Genomic DNA, 21,538 nt, shown 5'->3' with positions numbered 1-21,538 from the left:
ATAACTGGTAAGGGAATAATGCTGGTAAATGTAACACTACTTTTATATCTGTACATTTTCTGTTGGGGACAAACTGAATGATTTGAAATGGTATTCATTTAGTTATTTGTGGAACTGTTTCCCACTGCTGTCAAGAACCTATTTCATATCTGTTAATCACATAGTTGACACTAACTATTCTATTGGATTGTAATAGGCTTTGATTGCATGGGTTTGCAAGTTTAATCATAAGTTGGTAAATTTAAGGTGGAAAGTTTCAAATGCAGCCAAAGGTTTTTACTTTTGTAGTTTGTTGGAGGTCTTACAAATGAATGCTTCTTCTCAAATAAGTGCCATGTTTTTAGCATAACTTGAAGGTTGAATGAATTAACTTATTGAATTGAGTGTAAATCATACAATCCAGGGGTGTATTCATTAGTTGCACACCCTAGGAAAAAGTTGTGCAACAAAAATGAGTTTCTGTTGGACAAATTCAAATGGGTCCCTGTTTGTTTCCGTTTTCCTCTGGTTCCTAGTGAATACACCCGGGTTACTTTTTGTGAGTTACATTGTTAATTAAGTTGTTGCGTCATTGGTACTTTGTTTTAAATTCTAGAGCATTTTCTGTACTGCAAGTTGCTGCCTAGTTTTGAGCTTTACATATTTTAATCAACAGAATAGTACACATGATCTGTCACGTTGCCGATTCAGGGTTTTATATTTAATGAGTTGAATTGTTTTGAAATGCACTTTGTTGAAAAAAATAAAATAAATACAGTACAATAAGACTTTCATTAAACATCATTGGAAGTTCTCATTTGAGCAACCATTGGACATATAGATATGCATGAAATATTCAAACACTATACAGAAGAGTATAATCGCTTGTCTGGTATAATCATGAGAAAAGTGCTCCTAAATGAACAGAAAGGGCACTTATCTGATAGAGTAGCCGGAAGTGACGTTTACAGTAAGTAGCAAGCTAGCGTAGCAAAGAAGTCAACCAGAAATTTGGACTGGAAGAGATGGAGGCTGTGTACCACAGCCATCACTGAAAGCTGTTTTTCAATTTAAACAGTACTTGGAATCATAAAACCACTGACATTCCCTTCGTGACACAGGTAAGCATGATACAGTTAGATTCAGTCCCAGAAACGCAACACTGCATTTCAACAAACGTCAAAAGTGACGTCTTTCTAATTAGCTTCCTACCTAGTCTACTGCTATGCGATAGCTAACTAGCTATCTATCCATGTCAGGTTATGCGGCTAGCTAATTGGGTAGCCACATTAACAAAAACCGGTTAAACAAACAGGACATGTATTGGTTTCGCCAACACGTTAGCTAGCTGGAAGATAATCGTAGCACAACCGCGTTCCTTCCGCAATTGCTGAACTGGCCGTCGGCAGACTCACTGGTATGGATAGCCTATCCTAGAAGCCAGCTAACGTTACCTAGCTGCTTGTGTTTGTTCAGCTTCAGCTACCCTACCAGAGTCACGTGATCTGGCTACTTAGTTAGCTACACAGACGGTGAGGTGACGAGGGGAAAGTCGCTGTGATTGGCACGTTCACATTTCCAGTTGGAAATAAATGCAACCAATTGTAACAAGTAGCTAAATTTATAACAATTTTATGATCATACGGTCCATATTGAAGTGAAGTGTTAAATGTAGCCTAACTTATACAATATCCAGAGAGAGATAGGTACTTTGGATATATCATATTCCAACATTGCATTTCGCTTAGGATATACAGTAGTTAGGTCTCCAAGCTGGCAGACATATTTTGGTCTAATTCATACATTCATTCAACTCTATTTCAATATCTGTCATCAATGTGAGGATCTCAATAGCACAGTAAACTGAGATTCTGGAAATTGAAATACTCTTTATTGAAATGACACAACTGCATTCAGGAATAATATTGTGTAAATCTTTTCACACCAGACAGACGTAGACTTTGATACTTTTTAGGCAACATCAATCTTGATTCAGGATGTCTCTGCTGTAACCAAGAAGCTTGATCTTGACATCTAGCCACTTAGATAGCAAGTTAGAAAACAAAATGCATAGCAGGAGCCCTGACCTGGATATCATTTATTTCATACGTCTTACATTTCTTGTAGTTATATTTAACTTCTAGTTAGTTATAAGCAGTGGCGTAGCCCTAGTCCACACATTTAGTTTGGGACAGAATTTTCAGTTCATTGTTATGGTGACCGATGTGTGAATCATTGCTTTTTTCTAGTGCGTGTTCCACAGTGTTTGGGACATGATGGATTAGGCAGTAATGAGACAGAAAGTTAGTCACACACAGTGGGAAAGAGGCTGATTAAGTAATGGGTTTTATGGGCTGGTTGGTTTTCTCCCTGCTCAAGATTAAAGCCCTTGGCTCTGTCCACGTCCAGCACTGTCCACTGACTCAATTATGGCTGTTGGCAACAACATCAGCACCAAGCCCAGGTGTTGAGGAGAGCAATGACGTTATACCCTGCCTGCAGGAGACTGACAGGACAGATAGAGGCTTCAGACAGTGACTCAATAAGGTTTATAATTAAACATGGGGTCAATGGCTTCCTCACTAGTTTGTTTGGCGTGCGGACCCACATCTCCAGTATGTGTCCCAAATGGCACCCTATTCCCTATATAGTGCACTACTTTTGTCCAGGGTCTAGTGCACTAAATGGGGAATAGGGTGCCATTTGAGACGCAACCCACTGCTTGATATGCTAATAGGATATTATATCAGAATGTGTTAATTCACTCTGATTCTATTGTTGTCGTGTCGGGGTTTGGACAGCGCTTGTCAGAATTTGTCAGACGCGAGTGCAGACAATGCATACTAATAATACAGAGATATTGACTTCTGTTCGGATCTGTCTCTCTCACTTCTAAGTCACTGATTTAGGAGATTTGTGTTTGTGTAATCACACTTGCCCACTGTGTGTACTCTGTAGTACTGTGTGTGTGTGGTACATGTCAGAGACATTGATAGCTCTGTCTACAGCTATCACAGGACACTTTAATGTGCAACATTTTGTGATTTTGCTCTCGGTGGCAAGCTGTCAATGTGTGCTGCTAATAGACTAAGTTTTTTTCTCCATACGAAAGGGGTGTGTGTGTTCAGCCTTTTTTTCAGAATACCGTATAGTTGTACCCTCTGTGACCTCTTTGTCTCTCTTCCCCCCCCAGGGGTCAAAGGTCAGGCTGAGTCACCATGGAGTCCATGCTGAACAAGCTCAAGAGCACTGTCACTAAGGTGACGGCCGACATGACCAGCGCCGTCATGGGAAACCCGGTGACGCGTGAATTTGAAGTGGGCCGCCACATCGCCAGCGGCGGGCCCGGCATGTGCTGGAGGATCTACAACGGAACCAAGAAGTCAACCAAACAGGTGAGGCTGCCTGGGGGCTTCGTGGACTGTTCTATACTTAACTAGAACAATGTCTCCCAACCCAGTCCTTGGGCAGCCTGAGAACTTACACATTTGTTTTCCACAATTTGTTCAAAGGATAGATGGGACTCATTTTACCATCTCCAACTGACACAAACTGTCAGTGTTTGTCCTGATGCAGATGTTAATTCCTTCTTCCTTCTTCCAGGAGGTGGCTGTGTTTGTGTTTGATAAGAAGATGGTGGATAAGTATCAGAAGTTTGACAAGGACCAGATCATTGAGTCTCTGAAGAGAGGTGTGCAGCAGCTCACCAGACTGCGTCACCCTCGTCTGCTCACTGTCCAGCACCCACTGGAAGAGTCGAGGTGGGTTAAGCTTACCGTCTGCTTCCCAGTTCAAACAGTTTGCGTGTATATTCTGACTACATTTTGTGATATTTTTGTTTGTTTTGGTGATCTGCAGGATTTTTTGGGGCTGATCGAGCACACAATTTTTTTCTTGAGGCTTCTCCTAGTTTGAAGTTTACGCCCCTTCGTCTGTGATTGGTCAACAGTAGGGATTCTTCAATGATGTGTTTGTAGTCATTCAACGACAGACTAATCGTTTTCATGCAAATTCCTTCACTTGAGAAATACTCCTCCAAACAACTTGGTTAGATGTAAAATTGCGAGACTAAGACGTCTGCAAAAATGTCAAAATTATAATTAAAGACCTCTTGAGTTATCTTAGATTAATTCAGACTATTTTAAGTATGTGTACTAGCTGCTACGGTGTCTCAAGAGGGACAAACAGTAATATTGCCACTTTTTTCTAGTTTTTCAAGTGAGGGTATTTTAAGGGAGTATGTGAGCACAGATGTTCACTTCGCCTAGCCGAGTTTTGCTAGGAGCCTTTACACACAGACACACACGTCATGCATACACACCCATGCAAAAAAATATAAATATATATTTATATATATATATATATATATAAATATAAATACACACGACAGAGGACGCATACACACATGCAGCAAGATATGATGAAAAGTTTTGGGCCTAGCTCTATAGACTTGGCACTGAATAATACATACACCTGCCAGAGAAAGTGGAACAAGCGGTACTCACTCAGTCTCTCTCTGTCCTACTCTCGCTCTATTTCAATTCAAAGGGCTTTATTGGAATGCTCACAGAGTCTGTACATAGTCAAAGCTTTCCTTAAGTTTGTGGTATTCTGCCACTGTGTACTCTCTGTTTAGGGACAAATAGCATTCTAGTTTGCTCTGTTCAAGTAATTCTCTTTTTGTTTTCTCATGATTTGGTTGGGTCTAATTGTGTTGCTGTCCTGGGACTCTATGGGGTCTGTTTGTGTTTGTGAACAGAGCCCCAGGACCAGCTTCCTTAGGGGACTCTTCTCCATGTGCATCTCTCTGTAGATGATGGCTTTGTTATGGAAGGTTTGGTAACCTCTTCCTTTTAGGTGGTTGTAGAATTGAACGGCTCTTTTCTGGATTTTGATAAGTAGAGGGAATTGGCCTAATTCTGCTCTGCATGCATTATTTTGTGTTTTACGTTGTACACAGAGTCTAAATTTAGTGTTTGTCCCATTTTGTGAATTCTTGGTTTGTGAGCGGTCCCAGACCTCACAACCATAAAGGGCAATGGGTTCTATAACTGATTCATGTATTTTTAGCCAGATCCTAATTGGTATCTCTCACACTCGCTCTCACACTACCTCTCTCTCTCACACACTACATTTCTTTCCTTCTCTCTCTCTCTCACACACACACACACACACACACACTACCTCTTTCTCTACCTTTTTATTACTCAATCCTTCCTCTAGTTCACCATCATGCCCCGTTTCTTTTGTTCTTTATCTTACTGTTCCTCTTCTCTTTTCTCTGTCATTTTTAACACACTCCTTCTTTCTTCACCGTTGTTTGTTTGTAATAATTGACACTGTTTCCTCTCTCCCTCCCTCCTTCAGGGACTGCCTGGCGTTCTGTACAGAGCCAGTGTTTGCCAGTCTGTCCAATGTGCTGGGTCAGTGGGACAACCTGCCCAGCCCCGTGCCCACAGACATCAAGGACTACAAGCTGTACGACGTGGAGACCAAGTATGGCCTGTTGCAGGTGAGACCCAATACACACACATGCAATTGTGCACATACACACACGTAGTCTGAAATGAACACACACACACTCACGTCTTGTTGCTATGTATATTGCTTGGCAGATGTATGTTTCAAACCCAATTGAACTAACCACACCTCTCTTTCGGCTTATTAAATTGTGTCCCAGGCATATTTTTTGGGATAATTGATTAGATTGCACTCCCTCGCCAAGTCACACAGCTATTTAAAGGTGCAATCTGCGATTGCTACATACAATTTTTTACTTATAAATCAATTATATGTACCCATTGATTCTTGAAGAATATAACTTATAAATGCCTCATGAGCTTAGTTCAACTGTCGTACCCCATCAGAACCCAAACCTTGTTTTACTAATTTGTTTGTTATTGTAAACAAACACTAGCCTTAAAACATGGTTAAAACTATAATGTTGATGTAATAGATGGTCAGTTCTTGCATCCATAGCTCTGTCTAGGAATTTGGGAGTGGTAAACATTTTCCAGCCCCACCCTTCGTCTTTTTACCAAAACATTGGCGGAGTTGCGCTTTATTGTTTGAACTGCAGATTGCCCCTTTAAGGAGGAATTCTGTGAAATGTCAATGCTACATAATTGTTCTGGGTTGGAAAAAAACCCTCTGTCAAGTACAGCTTGAATTTGTGTGTTATGGCGTGAATGTTTTTTTGTACGTCTTCTAAAATGCCTGGGACACGTGAGATGAGATGAAGTAATCAGACTGTACTTTACTGATCCCCAAGTCTTTAGTTAATATCACAGATTGTCTTTCTGTTTCTCTGCTCACTGTCTTACCTCTCCTATCTTTATCTGCTTCATGCCTCTTTCTTTTCCTTTCTCTTTTTCACTCTCTTTCTATTTTGTTATCCTCTCCCTGTGACTACTCTCATCTCTCTCTCTTCTCCCTCCCTCTCTCTCTCCCTCCTTCACATGTCCCTCCCTCAGATCTCGGAGGGCTTGTCATTCCTACACAGCGGGGTGAAGATGGTCCATGGGAACCTGTGTCTGGAGAACGTCATCCTCAACAAGAGCGGAGCCTGGAAGATCATGGGCTTTGACTTCAGCATCTCCTCCACCAACCCCTCCGATGCCGAGGTGAGACGCTCAGCGCATCTGCCTGTGTGTGTGTGGCCTGTGTGCACCTGTATGTATCTCTTCCTCTGTGTGTATCTGTATATATCCTTACATACCTATCTCCACCTCCCTCCCTCCTTCCCCTAGCTCAAGTATTCCTGTAAGGAGTGGGAGCCCAACCTGCCGCCGCTCTGCCTGCCCAACCCAGAGTATCTGGCCCCCGAGTACATCCTGTCGGTGAGCTGCGATGCCGCCTCGGACATGTACTCGCTGGGCGTGGTGATGCACGCCGTCTTCAACGAGGGCAAGCCCGTGTTCCAGGTCAACAAGCACGACATCTTCAAGAGCTTCAGCCGACAGCTGGACCAGGTGAGGGGGCGGGGAGTGAGATGAAGGCTTGATGGCCAGAACATGTCCACGTGATTGCTAGTAAAAAATATACATCAAAGTTGTGAGTGCTGGCCCTCTTCATAAAGTTAGAGTTCTCTGGAGCGACAGCACCCAAGGACCTCATTCAGGCAGCAGACCTTAGTTAGAATGCATCACGTCTTATTTAGCATTTTGGGGAGAAAAGGACAGAGCGATATTAATGCCAAAGTGCACTGCAATATTTGTAATGCTTCATTGATTCCATACTTTTTGAATTAGTAGATCTCCCCCCCCCCCCCCCCGTCTGTCCATAGCTCAGCAGACTGAGCCCCACCATGTTGAATAAGATTCCTGAGGAGGTGAGGGAGCACGTCAAGATGCTGCTGAGTGTCACGCCCAACGTCCGGCCTGATGCTGACCAGATGACCAAGGTCAGATCACCCCCCGTGTCACCAACTATGACCTTATGTCACTAATACAACAGGATACACAAGACCTTTACATATTAAAACAGGCTCACCAAGTCAGTTAACTGATAAATAGATTTAGATTTTCCTTTAGATTTTTTGATTCATTAATAAAACTAAACTTGAATATGTGTCGTCGGTTGAATATGTGTCGTTGGTTGAATGCCCGTTTTCAAGATAGTCTTCCTAAAAAGTTATTTCAGAGAATTTAAGCAAGATGAAGTCATTGATCCTGCTTTATGACATACCACCCAGTTCAGTTGAATAATCCCTTCTCTGTGTCTGGGTGCTTCAGATCCCCTTCTTTGATGACGTTGGGGCGGTGACGCTGGCCTACTTTGACTCCCTCTTCCAGAGGGACAACCTGCAGAAGTCCCAGTTCTACAAAAACCTGCCCAAGGTCTTGCCCAAGCTACCCAAGGTTAGTGTTGACTGTGTGTGTGTGTGTTGCTCTTACAGGTCATTTTAGTGTCCTAGCTGTACATTCCTACAGTAGAATGCTTCATCCTCAGTGGACCGGTAGTTTGGAACGTGGTCTTCAATAATCCAGTCAAATTGGGATTGGCCATTTTGCAAATATGTGCTCAAAGGTGACTTAATAAAAATGATTCTGATTAAAGCCACTATTCCTAACCCCTTTGCGTCCTGTCTCTTCCTCTACACCCCAGAGAGTGGTGGTGTATCGTATCCTCCCAGCCCTCACCTCAGAGTTCGTGAACCCAGACATGGTGCCGTTCGTCCTGCCCAACGTGCTACTGATCGCAGAGGAGTGTACCAAGGACGAGTACGTCAGACTCATCCTGCCGGACCTCAGCCCTGTGTTCAAGCAGCAGGAGCCTGTCCAGGTACACACACACACACACACACACAGACGGACGGACGGACGGCTGCAAAGGACACACACATATAGTGTATCCCCATACCCAATTTTCAGGCCTACCTTCTATGTTTTCTTGATGTGTGTTACAGGGATGGCATGGTTAGATAACAGACTAGAGGATGCTATACGCTTTAGCTGGTGACAGGGCTGTATAGATCATACTGTTTCTCTCTCTTCTCCTTTCCACGCCTTCAGGCAAGCAATATGGTGAGTGGTCTTTGCTAAGCGTAGTTGCTAAGACTGTGTGTGTGTGTGACACTAATGCTTAAAAAAAGAGCTCACTTTATTCCTAGTTTCATTTCACTGGTAGTTACCCATCTCTCTTTTTATCTGTCACTCTCCCATCATTAAGCCTGGATGAACTGTGTTTAACCCCCTGTGTCTCTCAGATCCTGCTGATCTTCCTGCAAAAGATGGACCTGCTGCTGACCAAGACCCCACCGGAGGACATTAAGAACAGCGTTCTGCCCATGGTCTACAGAGCCCTGGAGGCCCCCTCCATCCAGATACAGGTACCAGGGACAAGCACGTCATGACTTTACAAAGGGTTTATTCCCCCAGCAGAAAGAGAAGTGCAATACTAATGAAATGAGGTTTAGTTTGAGTGTAATTTAAGGTAAGTGTAAATTAGCATACTGTCGTCCGTTGCCATACATTTTCTGCCCGTTAAAAATACACTGCCTTGATTTAATGCGTAATTTGTTGGCCAGGTACTGTACATTGTAAAAGACAGACATCTCTATTTACCTATCCAATTGAGTGATGTAGTGAAGGAAGTAAAGTGTAGGAGGATAACTGCAGCGTTAACGACTAAACACTGATTGTGGTACAAGTTGCCCCTAACCACAGCTCTAGAATCCCATTGCCTGTCCCCAAATCCTAAACTAACCATTGAGAGGATAAGAAAAACCTGACCCATTGAGAGGATAAGAAAAACCTGACCCTGCTCACATGGGAACCTGGGACATGGGAACCTCCATAGAGATTCTATAATACGCCTGACCGAGACAGACAATATTTTGCTGTTGCTATGATCCCAATGTCCATTCGAGAGTTCTAGGCTATATGTGATTCTATGGAAACCCCTGCCGTTAAGTCATCAGCAATGCTGTGCCATATATTTGTGTGCCCCCCCAGGAGCTGTGTTTGAACATAATCCCTACCTTTGCCAACCTGATCGAGTATCCCTCCATGAAGAACGCACTCATCCCCCGCATCAAGTCTGCCTGTCTACAGACCTCCTCACTTGCAGTCAGTCTCTCGCTTTCATTTGACTCTCTCTCTTTCTTTGTCTGTCGGTCTCTCTCGGTCTCGCTCTCTCTCTGTTGATCAAATGCACATGGTTGTTTTTTGACAGGTGACAGAAATATTCTGATTGTGTGTGCGTATGTTTGACCTGTGTGTGTAGGTGAGGGTGAACTCCCTGGTGTGCCTGGGGAAGATTCTGGAGTACCTGGACAAATGGTACGTCATTGACGAGATCCTTCCCTTCCTGCAACAGATCCCCTCCAGAGAACCAGCCGTACTCATGGGGGTTCTAGGTAACGGAACATCTAGAACGTCTAAGAATCTAGATGATAGTCCTAGGGATTGTTTGAAAAAAAGCAAACTAAGAAAAAATCTCAACAGAAAAATGATTAGTACTGTTGAAGAGTTCTATCTCATTTTAGAATCTCCTAGGATAAAATGAATCAACTCACCTAGGATAAAATGAGTCAACAACTCACCTAGGATGAAATGACAAATTGAAATAGGTTAACACTTAAAAACATGATCTATCGCTTTAACAGTATTGCTGCTTTTTCTGTTGATTGTTGTGGTTCTGATCTATTGTGGAATGGTTGTTTCCTCCCATAGGGATCTACAAGTGTACCTTCTCCCATAAGAAACTGGGCATCCCCAAAGAGCACCTAGCTGCCAAGAGTCTGCCTCACCTAGTCTCGCTCAGTATAGACAACAACCTCAACCTCAACCAGGTAGGTAGAGCGCGCGCGCACACACACACACACACACACACACACACACACACACACACACACACACACACACACACACACACACACACACACACACACAGAGGTTGTATTCCCACCCTCTCTCTGTGTGTTTCAGTTTAACTCCTTCATGGCTGTGATCAAAGACATGCTGACTCGTATGGAGGCAGAACACAAGACCAAACTGGAGCAGCTACACAGCATGCAGGAACAACAGAGGTATCAGTCAAATCATTCTCTCCCTCCTGTCTTCCTCTGACGTTGTAATGTTAGGTGCACCAGTACAGTGAAATGTCTTTCTTGCAGCTCTAACCCCAACAATGCAGTAATCAATAACAATGTTTTACTAAAAATCATCAAGGATGATGAATCCATAACAATGTTTTACTGAAAATAACAAGGTAGAACAATAACGCTTGAGATATATAAAAATAAGAACAACACGATAAAGTAAGTATGCATACTATATACAGGGTCGGTTCCAGTAGGGATACTGGATTGATAGAGGTAGATATGTATAGGGGTAAGGTTACTATATACAGGGTCAGTTCCAGTAGGGATACTGGATCGATAGTTAGATATATGTATAGGTTTGTGTATGTGTGTTGGAGTGTCAGTGGGGGTAGTGTGTAGAGCCCTGTGAGTGTGTATAGAGATGGTCAGACATTTGTATTTTATTCTCTATGCACACTCACAGGGCTCTACACACTATAATGTTTTAGACTTCTGTTCTTTCTGTATTTACTATCTTCCTACTTCTCCTTTTATTAGTCAACAATGACTCAGGAAAGATGTGATGCAAGTTAATGTTCAGAATCTCATTAGAAAGATGAGGGTTGAGTAATGTTTTATGTTTGTGCGAGCCAAATTCCCCTGAATGAAATAGTTTGAGCTATTCTGTCTGTCCTCAGGAGTATGAATATTAATACCAGTCAGACCAACCAATCGGAAGAGACGACGCGCACCCCCAGCCCTGGCAACCAGGTGAGAGGTAATTTCCTTGACAAAGAGGGGAGAGGCGATTGTCCAGATTAGGCAAATGCATGAAGGATTGATTAAATGAAGGCTTGATGTGTGATTTCATACACTTAAAAGGCCAAATGTATAATAAAAATGCATGTTGCCATGGGTTAGTGTTATGGGTTATTGAAACCGTTGTCTTTTTCCAGATTGATGATGTCTTTGGAGGGAGTTCTAGGAGTGCAGGGGTTAATGGGAAAGCGAACGGAAACTCGGCATCAGCTCCCCAACTCAACAGAGTACGTACTCTGCATCTTATTCAGTAGGCACAGACCGGAGCAAACGTATTGCAGTGGAAGTCTGTTAACGTTCCTGTTAAATTAGCTTGGGTGGTGCATGTTCTGTTTGACTCTCTTTTTGTGATTGAATGTTACCAAACCCATCTTATCTAGCCTAACCTTGTATAGCTGCTAGTGTATATTTCAGGGATAAGGGGTTATTATTAACGTTTTCTGTTCTTTCTCCCTTCCCCCCTGTCTCTCGCTCTGTCCTTCTCCTCTCTCTCTATAGATGTCTTTGACTCTGGAGGAGAAGCAGCGTTTAGCCAAGGAGCAGGAACAGGCAGCCAAACTAAGAAACCAGCCAGCACTAGCCCCCCAGAGTATCAAACCAGCTACTCCTTCTACCCAGGTAGAAGACATACACACACACACGCACACATACTCGCGTGAAAATGTATAGTTCCTTACTTGGTAGCCATCCATGGTTACACGTTTTGATGTCCTCATATAGAACAATCACAATATATCTGTATAATTTATTAGTTTGATGTTTTAGAGTGATGTAATCTACTTTAGTTTCCACTTCAAACCTGCCACCTATTTGTCATTGAGATGATAAGCTGATTTGACCTGATGTGTTTGGCAGGCCAAGGACCTGACCAGCTGCCTGCTGAACAATATGACATCCCTGGGCAGCCTGTCCCTCACCTCTCCCCCCAGACCAGGCCTCATCCAGGGCAGCACCATCTCAGCCTACCCCTCCACCACCCCCATGGGCTCTCTGGTCAGCAACGGCTACAACCCAACCATGGGCTTCCAGACAGGGGGTCTGGGCATGCGGCCCCCCGGCCCCGGCCTCTACGGAGGGATGGCCACCACCACCAGCACCCCTAACTTTGGTGCCCTGACCCACAACCAAGGGAGTACCAACACCCCTGACATGTCTGCCTTGGACTCCTTATTCACTTCCAACAAGCCCAAAGTCAGCCTCAACCAAATGGCTCCTCCCAAGCCCACCCCTGAGACCACCGCCACCCCCTGGCTTAATCAGTTTGGTTCAGCCCAGCCCAGTCAGACTGCACCGATGCAGGGCGCGCCATTAGCCATGGGAGGGGTGACCAGCGGGTTCGGAATGCAGGCCAACCCTTTCTTCAGCCCGCAAAACTTCTCTCAGCCCACTCCCGCTCCCGGAATGAACGCGGGTGGTGGGCTCAGACACAGTTCGTCCGTCAACAACGACCTGAAAGACCTATTTGGCTGAAAACAACTTTCCCCTCTTTTAATGACGACAGACTGATGAAAGGGGAGTTGGACTTTTGAACTGCAAACAAGAAGAACGAAAAATCCACTTTTTGGACCGACTGTGAAAATGATGATGAATCCACTTGATATTTGTTGCAATTTGTATTTTAATCTTCTGTGGTTTGGGTTGCAGTGTGGTTCTTCTAAGCTCCCATCGGACTGAACACTGAAGACTCAGCTTTTCAAACTGCACGCGGATTCCAAATCTTCTTGACTAGAGAGAGAGAGAAAAAGACACTTACGTTGTGTTCTGCTCTCAGTAATGTTTGTGGGGGTTTCATATCGTTTCTTACCTGAGACACTTTGGGGTGAAAGGTTTATTCTAGAATGCATATCTTCTCCATAATATCTGTTCTATGTGCTAGGATGAGCAGTGGCATGGAGACCAGTCCTTCTCAGTCCATTCCTTTTTAGCCCAGCGCCAACACATGTTATTCATGCTGCCCACCTCAGCAGCCTGCTTTATCATATCAGCGTGGTTCTTTTTAGTGGGGTCCTGTTGCTTTGAGGACGACAATCCAGAAGAGCTGTAGAATCGCCGGCTAAACCGCACGGGCGGAAAGGCCAAGTCTCCATGGAAACGGTCTCCGCAGTAACACCCCAGTCCATTTTGGGATTTTTAGTACCCATGCTTTCTGTTCTCTGCCTAGAATGAGATGAAGAATAAGGATTCAACAGTGATGTGTCAAGATTCTTACAGTATAAATGAATCCAACTGAAACGGGATGGAAGTGAAAATCTAATCGAAGTTTATTGGTTGCGTACACAGTTTAGCAGATGTTATAGTGGGTGTGGTGAAATGTTACTAGCACTTCTGCAATTTCTACATCTGACCTAAAGAAAGGGTATTTTCTGAGACGAAATCCAATTCAACCAACAGTTTGAAAAGGGAGGGGTTGATTGTGTTTAGGCAATTAGTCTGGTTAGGGATTGTTATCCACACAGAATCCTGTGCGTGCTGTGAGGGTGACGTTACATACGGCTACCTTCTTAATTGAAGTAACTCACCTGCATATGTACTGAATGGTTTGCTGTAAGTGAGTGATTGGCCGATATATACTGGGAATTGTGAATGAATGTGAAGTAGTACACACATGTGTGCATATTGAAATGTCAGCACAATCATAATTCATTTAGTTAGTTTGCCCTGTGTGTTCCTGTTTTGTAATACCCCCTCTGACTTCATCAATGTGTTCCCTTCATCATGTTACTGGCCTGACCAAGATGGGACACCACAAATGATTGTGATCCTGTTGAAATGTGGTGAATTTAGTAATTTAGTTTTATTCCATGCATCAAACCAGGCTGCTTTCAACAAAGCAAGCAGCCCGTGCATTTTAAGTTAATCGTTGGACATATCAAATGCAGTTTTTATTTTAAAAAACTCATATATATGAGTTGAGCACTTTTTCATTAAAGGGGACCTGTCCTAAATTGTTGATAAATAAATCGATTTAAAATGGGAGAGCTCTTAAAGGGGCCCTTGGATTGTTGTGCTCTTGTGATGATGAATGAGAGGCCTTAGAGGAGAGCTGTGTGCAGTAATAATCCTTGGGGGTGGAACTAAGTCTGGGGCTGCATCTCAATAGTCAAAAGTAGTCTCCTTTCCTCGTCCCCTTTGCGTATCTTCTTCCCTTCATCTGCACTGGTCTGAAATCCCAGGATAGGTGAAAGCCCTATGGGCCAAATGCGACAGGAGAGTGTCATCTCACCTATCCACCTGTTGCAGACTAGTGCAGGTGAAGGACGGAGATGAGAAAAGGACGCCATTGTAGACTTTTGAGACCAACCCCGTTGTGTGAATCCTCACTGAATGCTGTTTGCAGACTGGGGGACGTAGGTTTTGTTAACTGAACACATGCTAACTTATATTCACAGGTCTTTGTTGGATTTAAAAAAATAAATGTATGCCTACTGTAAACCGTGACTAGGTGAGCTGTCACTGAGTTGGCACAATGATAATGTCATGGGCTAGTGTATAACAAAAAGGTGGTCCTTCTGGGTTGTTAACCTCTTTCTATTGGACACAAGTGATGGAGGTCTGTCGTGATTGGGCAAAGACCTCTCTGATGTCCATCGTTCACGAAAGGTAGCTGCAGTGTTCATGTGATTGTAACTATGACGACGGAAGCCTTTTTGAGGTCGAGAACTGGATTGCGTTTCCTGTCGTTGTGACTCGTGTGTTTGGACGCGAGGACAAAAGCCTATTCTTCTACAAGAGTTCTGATCCTTTGTATACTACTGCTGTCATATGTGTAGTGTGGCCTCTATGAACTATGTGTTGTCTGAGGTGGTTCAATGAAAATCTGTACATATATATGAAAATACACAATCTAATATTCTCTATGATGTCAGTGTATTTGAGTCTGAGATTTGAAGAGTAACTTTGAGTTCTGGAATAAGATGGCCTCAATCAGTAGATACTTGAAAATCACCTTTTATTCAAACTAAAGACAATGAAAACGTACATGCTAGAACATGCTCAAAAGGCTTCTTCCTTTTGTACCAGTGGCAGTGAGAGGGTTCTTTTTTACAGTTCCCATTTAAATAAAAGTATTGTGCAGATTGTCAGAAGCTACTTTTCTAATAATAGTATTGGTTTTTAAGTATATGCACAATGTTGAGAAAATAACAGGAAATCGATGAATACATATGTAAACAAGTTTCATTTTTAGGAGGAAGTGGAATGGAAGGGGTTCCGTCTCAGTGCCGGACAGTGACTTCGTCTTCACTGTACACATGAAGAAATGGAGTGGAGTTGAGAGGAAGCCACTTTAGACAATTGAGATGCACCCAGGGTACAGTGGAGGCTGGTGCGAGAAGCTATAGGAGGACGGGCTCATTGGAATGGAATAAAAGAAACGGAGTCAAACGTTTCCATGAGTTTGTGTTTGATACGGTTCCATTTATTCCATTCCAGCCATTACAATGAGCCTGTCCTCCTATAGCTCCTCCCACCAGCCTCCACTGCCAGGGTATTGCACTTCGCCCCTGACAGAGGACAGTGTCGTGGGCAGTGATTAGTTCAGGCGTCGAACAGATCGGGTGGTCTGAGTGGACAGGTTTCTTTGGGTCAGGGCTGCGAAAGACAAATCAAACAACTGTTAGGTCATGACAATAATGTTCTCCAACACAGGAAACGCTTGGTTTGGAGTTTGGATTCATCAAATCAATTAAACTATTCCTCAACCTTCAACCAACTGCTATCCTTTACCCGTTAGGCACTTGTCAAACTCATTCCATGGAGGGCCGAGTCTCGGCGGGTTTTCGATCCTCCCTTGTACTTGACTGATGAATGAAGGTCATTGTTTAGTAAGGAACTCCCCTCACCTGGTGGTTTAGGTCTTAATTACAAGGAAAAACCAGCAGACACCAGGCCCTCCAGGGAAGGAGTTTGACACCCCTGCTATAGGCACTTGTTCTGTGAAGATTACATATTTACCTGAGAAGTTCAGTTGATAGCTGAATCTCCTGGTAGTGAAGTTCATAGTTCCATTTGGGTTCTGCTGGTACTGGGCTTCAATGTCCTGGCTGGATACACTGCAAGTGCCGCTTCTCTACAGGATTAAGTCGACACACACGCTGCTTGGTCATGTGTCTTTAATGTAGTAATATGAAGACTACTCTTATGGAGTCTGATGAGAGCGAGCAGTAAAACGGTTCATCTTACTTTGGCGAAGTCTTTCCAGCTTCCGTCCACGTCTTGAAACTGCCAACGGGACTGTAAACCCATTCCTCCACTGTGAGAGGAGGACGGGAATTAGACATAGAGTTTTCATTATTTGTCACATTGTACAGTTGTTACACATGGGTTCTCTCTAGCAGGTCAGAAAGGCCTTGACTAATGGCCACGACTTCTTCCTGACTACATGACCAGACCAGGAAAAACTATTGGCCATAACCTATAGGGACAAGACTTTGGTCAGTAAAACTCCTTGCTCTAGGTTCCCAGCCTGTATTGTGCATACCTGCTTGTTTGTTGAGCTTCACATTGAGTTCTCCTCACAATTCTTTTGGTCCCGATGCGAACGTTGGTCTGACACATGCCTGGAAGAGACACAGAAAACTTCAGGAGTGTTCCTAGACAGGTCACGTTATGGTACACCAGTATTTAAGTCAGTCTGACCTGAGAAGTCGAGGGTGTAGGAATATCTCCCAGCTTTGAAGCGTATCTGTCCCTTAGGGTTCTTCTGGTAGCGTCTCTCAATCCCAGCACTCTCCAGTGAGCAACCCTGGAAAAAGCCACATATTATGTGCTGCTATACCATGACTGTCTCCCTCCCCCTTTCTCACCTTAATGAGGGCATATACAAAATACAATATGTCATGTAGTGTGCTATTTGCAAGGGTTCAAGGAATAAAATAATGTCCCACTCACTGGAGTCTGGTATTCTATCCACACTCCCTCCTCGCCCATGAATTCCCAGGTGTAGCCAGCAGAGGGCGGTGGTGAGGCAATTACGGTGGGGGCTGATTGGGCAATGGATAAGCTGCAAAAAAATAGTGAATTTACACTTCAGTGTTGCTGTGACAAGAAACTAGGTGTGAAACTATAGATGATCACACTTGCATATGTCAGGAAAGTATGTAAAGTTATCTTGACACTGAGTTGAGGTCAAAGGGGAAACCAATCACACTAGAGAAGCTGGAATTTTTTGTTATAAATAATGTATATTTAATGCTATTATTATGTTGTGGCTATTTTGTTTTGGTGTTTGTAACTTTTTCTGTATAGATTTGATGAAGATTTCTATTGAATAACACCTACAAGATTCCTATAGGCCAGTTTGTATACAGAAAGTCTGCATTCCAGGCTGACTACATTGCAGACGGCGGCCAGATCTCACAACACCTGGATAGGTTTAAATAATCAGCTAAACACATCATATAATACAGCTGCCTGAGTGGTAGTCGATGATGCAATACAACGAATGCAATGAAGTTGACCTGGAACTTACCCATTCAAATAACTTTGGCAACACAACCATCACACAGGTTAAATCAATGAGGCAGGCGCCTAACGGTGTATATAGATGAGGCAGCATAATAAATGCTCTTCATCGTAGGCCCTATCCTAGGGGAAGAGGCTAGGGGCCAAAATTCCTGCTGTTCATCGTAGGCCCTATCCTAGGGGAAGAGGCTACGGGCCAAAATACCTGCTGTTCATCGTAGGCCCTATCCTAGGGGAAGAGGCTAGGGGCCAAAATACCTGCTGTTCATCGTAGGTCCTATCCTAGGGGCCAAAATACCTGCTGTTCATCGTAGGCCCTATCCTAGGGGCCAAAATACCTGCTGTTCACCGTAGGCCCTATCCTAGGGGCCAAAATACCTGCTGTTCACCGTAGGCCCTATCCTAGGGGCCAAAATACCTGCTGTTCACCGTAGGCCCTATCATAGGGGCCAAAATACCTGCTGTTCACCGTAGGCCCTATCCTAGGGGAAGAGGCCAGGGGTCTAAATGGAATAAGGCTGTGGATGAAAACCTCATACCTGCCATTCCCTGAGACGATGGAGTTGAACTTTGGACGCCGCCGGACTTTTCTCTGTACCCGGGTGGCTGAATTGGTCTGTGTCATAGCTGAAGAAGACATACATATGCTAAGAAAAACCTTTGTATTGTATGGGAAAATGCTGTCTGGCAGGATATGCAAAGTATTGTCGATTGCTCTACAACAACAAAAAATAAGCTTAAAGCGGCAATCAGCAGTTGAAACAATAACAAATCATTCTTCATGCCCCTGTTTTGGTAAAACGGTAAGGGAGGAAGCTGGAGAAATGTAATCAATCTCAAATTCATAGAGCTATGATTGCAAGGACTGACCATCCATGATATCAAAAGTATAGTTTTAACCATGTTGAGAGGCTAATAAATGTTTGTTTATATTTACAAACACTGGAGTAAAACAAGCTTGTATTTTGGGTTCTGATGGGGTATGACAGTTGAACTAAGCTCATAAGGCATTTATAAGTTATATTCTTCAAGAGTCAATAGGTACATATCATTAAGTTAAAAAAGTGATGTAGCAACTGATCAATTCAATCCATAGTGCAGAAGACCTGCCTTGTAGCGCAGTTGACATTTAAAGGTCATTTACAATTGAGACAAAATATGCAGCGTTTACGTGAATGCAGTCTCCGCAAACGTGGTAACATAGCCTTTAAATGTCAATCGTGCTAAAGCGCAGATCTTCCACGCTATGGGTTGAATCAAACCCCAAATGCCAGATCTCAACCCTGGTGTTCCCTCTTTATGCTACTGGCTACTTGCTCTGTCACATCACACTGTATGTGGTGGGATAAGGGGTCAAATAGTACATAATTGGGAGGGATTATATTAATTTATAATAATAAACACTTGTTTTGTTGTTTTTCCGCTGCACGTTTCGAAACGTTTTGCTACAGCATGACCTAATGAATACGGCCCTGTGTGGAGTCTACCTGTGAAGTCTAACGTGTAGCTGTTGCTCCCCACAGTGAAGTGGAAGGTCCCCTGAGGTCTGAGGATGTACTGTCGTTCCACATCACCACTACTGACTGAGGACGAGCCCTGACCTGGACCCTGGGGTCGGGAGAGGGAAGGGGGAGGGGGGGGGGGGGTTTGGGCAGAAAGAGAGAGAGAGAAATGAAATATGCAGGGAGAATTTCAGTTTTATTTAATAACAATTTAAAACGTTGTATTATAGGACTATTTGGGAACTTTCAAATTCACTCACCAAAGAACCGTATTCACGCCATATCAGAATGTCTTTGAAATACCACCCGATGTCTTCACTTTGACCCTGAGGTAGGAACGTGAGTCGCCGTACACCCATGGCAGCATTTTGAGCCTCAATCTGATCAAAATCTATATAGACCTGCCTAGAATACACAGAGCAGAAAGGCTACACACACAATCCACCTGTTTGTTCAAAAACAGTCAGAACTTAGGTTACTGAACTATTGTATAACATATAACAAATTCATAATCAGGATCCTGATTTGTGTCTTAATTCTCTAAAAATGCTTCCTCTCCTGTTTACCTCCTTGAACCAATATTATCTATCAAGGAAAGGGACAAGGAATGAACACTATTCAAGACTATTGAGATGCAGCTTGTATAATAGAAATTGCTACTAAACGTCTACTGTATACTGACCCCATGTGTGATGGGTAGATGTTCATTCCTTTGGCCCCAGGCTGGCAGTAGTGGGTCTCGATCACATGGTCATTGCCAATACTAAGCCATCTCTGTCCTTTATACAGCTGCCACTCAAAGTGGCTCCCCCTGGCTGTCGAAATAGGAATAGCTATAGCAAGTGTGCATCATCTGTTGAAGTTGCCCCCTTTGCACTGATCTAAGGTCAGTTTCTGTAGTTCTTTCCTTTTAATTTACCTGAGGCAGACTGACTAGATGTGCTCTGTTCATAGTTCTCTTCCTCCTCCTCCTCCTCCTCCTCATATTCCTTCAATAAGGATTAGACCGGTAATAAACAAGTCTGAAACTATTTACTATAAATAATGTACATCTACAGAATGATATACCGGCAGGTCTATGGGCTCTTATTCATTGTTAAATACTTGATTTTCTGCTATGGCAGATTTATTGCTCAAGTAGTCAGCTGTGACATCAGCATTAGGCATTTGATAATCAAGTGTTTTGTGGGTGTGTTATTGACAATAGCCTATGCAAACAATAATGCAACTGAGAAATGTTGACCTGTAATGCTCGTAAACTTACCAGATAACTATTGCCAAACCCACGTAATGACACTGTAAATAACAGATATTCAACGTAATGACACTGTAAATAACAGATATTCAACGTAATGACACTGTAAATAACAGATATTCAACGTAATCATTATAACAAAGTAAAAAATAATCTAGGCAATGACGAGCCGATTTGCTTGCTTTAGTACAAAAAAACTCCCAAAAGATTAAATGGGTATTAAATCATGTATAGAAATGTTATTTGAAAGGCTAGTTATTTAAATATAAATATAATAGTCAAATGGTTGTATATAAAAAAACGTCTTACTTTTAGTTGAAAATATAGAGTGGAAGTTTCATTCGTCTTTACACATCAGTCAAGACTTTCTTTTGTATTGCTTTCACTTTCATTTCTTGAGCATTACGGGCGCGGCTCTGTTTCGCATAAGACATACCCTTTCAGATTGGAGAAAGATAAATAAAGATGAACAAAGGGTTGGTCTTAGAACCAAGAACAATCATGCAAACTACCAGAACACAAAATAAAAGCATTCAAACATTTCAGATTTTATTCAGCTTTTAATCAAAACCTTATTACATGGAAACAAATACTGTTTTTGTCTTTATTCATTGTGTACAGTAACAATACGGCAGTTTAAGCTTTCAATCATATTGAGGTACCAAGGACAAGCGTCAGCCCCCTTTATAGGAACATTTTAACGCAGAGTTATTCCAACATTGTTACTACCACATTACTGTAGATTGTATTGCATTGATTTTCATAAAACCTAATCAATTCATCATTGCTAAAAGTCAAACTGTTCAACTGTTCATAACAGAATTTGTTTACTCACAGTTCTTCTGAGAATTTATTGCAGCAATAAAAATGTAACTCATCTAGCGGTAAAGTACAAGGCAGTCAGTGGGCTGTTTATTCTGAACAACCATGTTAGAAATGAACACAAGCTAGATGACCAATGATGTGTATATATATAATTGGCTATGACCCTTGATT

The 21,538-nt window shown here is 42.9% G+C and overlaps 2 protein-coding genes across 2 annotated transcripts in view; one reads left to right on the top strand and one right to left on the bottom strand.

Moving 5' to 3' along the window:
• The first annotated feature begins 878 nt into the window (after positions 1–878).
• On the top strand, positions 879–15,178 carry LOC139533823 (SCY1-like protein 2). Its single transcript, XM_071332230.1, has 18 exons — positions 879–1,100; positions 3,173–3,374; positions 3,583–3,740; positions 5,347–5,491; positions 6,453–6,602; positions 6,729–6,950; positions 7,265–7,381; positions 7,713–7,838; positions 8,086–8,262; positions 8,687–8,809; positions 9,435–9,548; positions 9,706–9,838; positions 10,155–10,273; positions 10,410–10,510; positions 11,203–11,275; positions 11,461–11,550; positions 11,822–11,941; positions 12,179–15,178. The coding sequence occupies exons 2-18, from the start codon at positions 3,198–3,200 to the stop codon at positions 12,791–12,793; spliced, it is 2,760 nt and encodes a 919-aa protein (XP_071188331.1). The 5' UTR covers positions 879–1,100; positions 3,173–3,197; the 3' UTR covers positions 12,794–15,178.
• A 77-nt stretch (positions 15,179–15,255) lies between these two features.
• LOC139533289 (uncharacterized) overlaps positions 15,256–21,538 on the bottom strand; it is a 31,897-nt gene continuing 25,614 nt past the window's right edge. Inside the window, exons 9-20 of the mRNA XM_071331359.1 lie at positions 20,552–20,583; positions 20,207–20,276; positions 19,970–20,102; positions 19,548–19,692; positions 19,273–19,393; positions 18,325–18,412; positions 17,213–17,324; positions 16,961–17,066; positions 16,803–16,881; positions 16,505–16,574; positions 16,277–16,391; positions 15,256–15,913 (exon numbers count right to left, since the gene is read on the bottom strand). Of these exons, the coding sequence (XP_071187460.1) occupies positions 15,855–15,913; positions 16,277–16,391; positions 16,505–16,574; positions 16,803–16,881; positions 16,961–17,066; positions 17,213–17,324; positions 18,325–18,412; positions 19,273–19,393; positions 19,548–19,692; positions 19,970–20,102; positions 20,207–20,276; positions 20,552–20,583 (1,130 nt within the window). The 3' untranslated portion in view covers positions 15,256–15,854. The remainder of the gene's footprint in view (positions 15,914–16,276; positions 16,392–16,504; positions 16,575–16,802; positions 16,882–16,960; positions 17,067–17,212; positions 17,325–18,324; positions 18,413–19,272; positions 19,394–19,547; positions 19,693–19,969; positions 20,103–20,206; positions 20,277–20,551; positions 20,584–21,538) is intronic.

This window comes from Salvelinus alpinus, chromosome 11 (genome assembly GCF_045679555.1).
Source record: "Salvelinus alpinus chromosome 11, SLU_Salpinus.1, whole genome shotgun sequence".
In the NCBI taxonomy this organism is placed as follows: domain Eukaryota; kingdom Metazoa; phylum Chordata; class Actinopteri; order Salmoniformes; family Salmonidae; genus Salvelinus; species Salvelinus alpinus.
The sequence above is the reverse complement of the archived record's forward strand: the minus strand, read 5'-3'. Positions and strand labels throughout refer to the sequence as shown.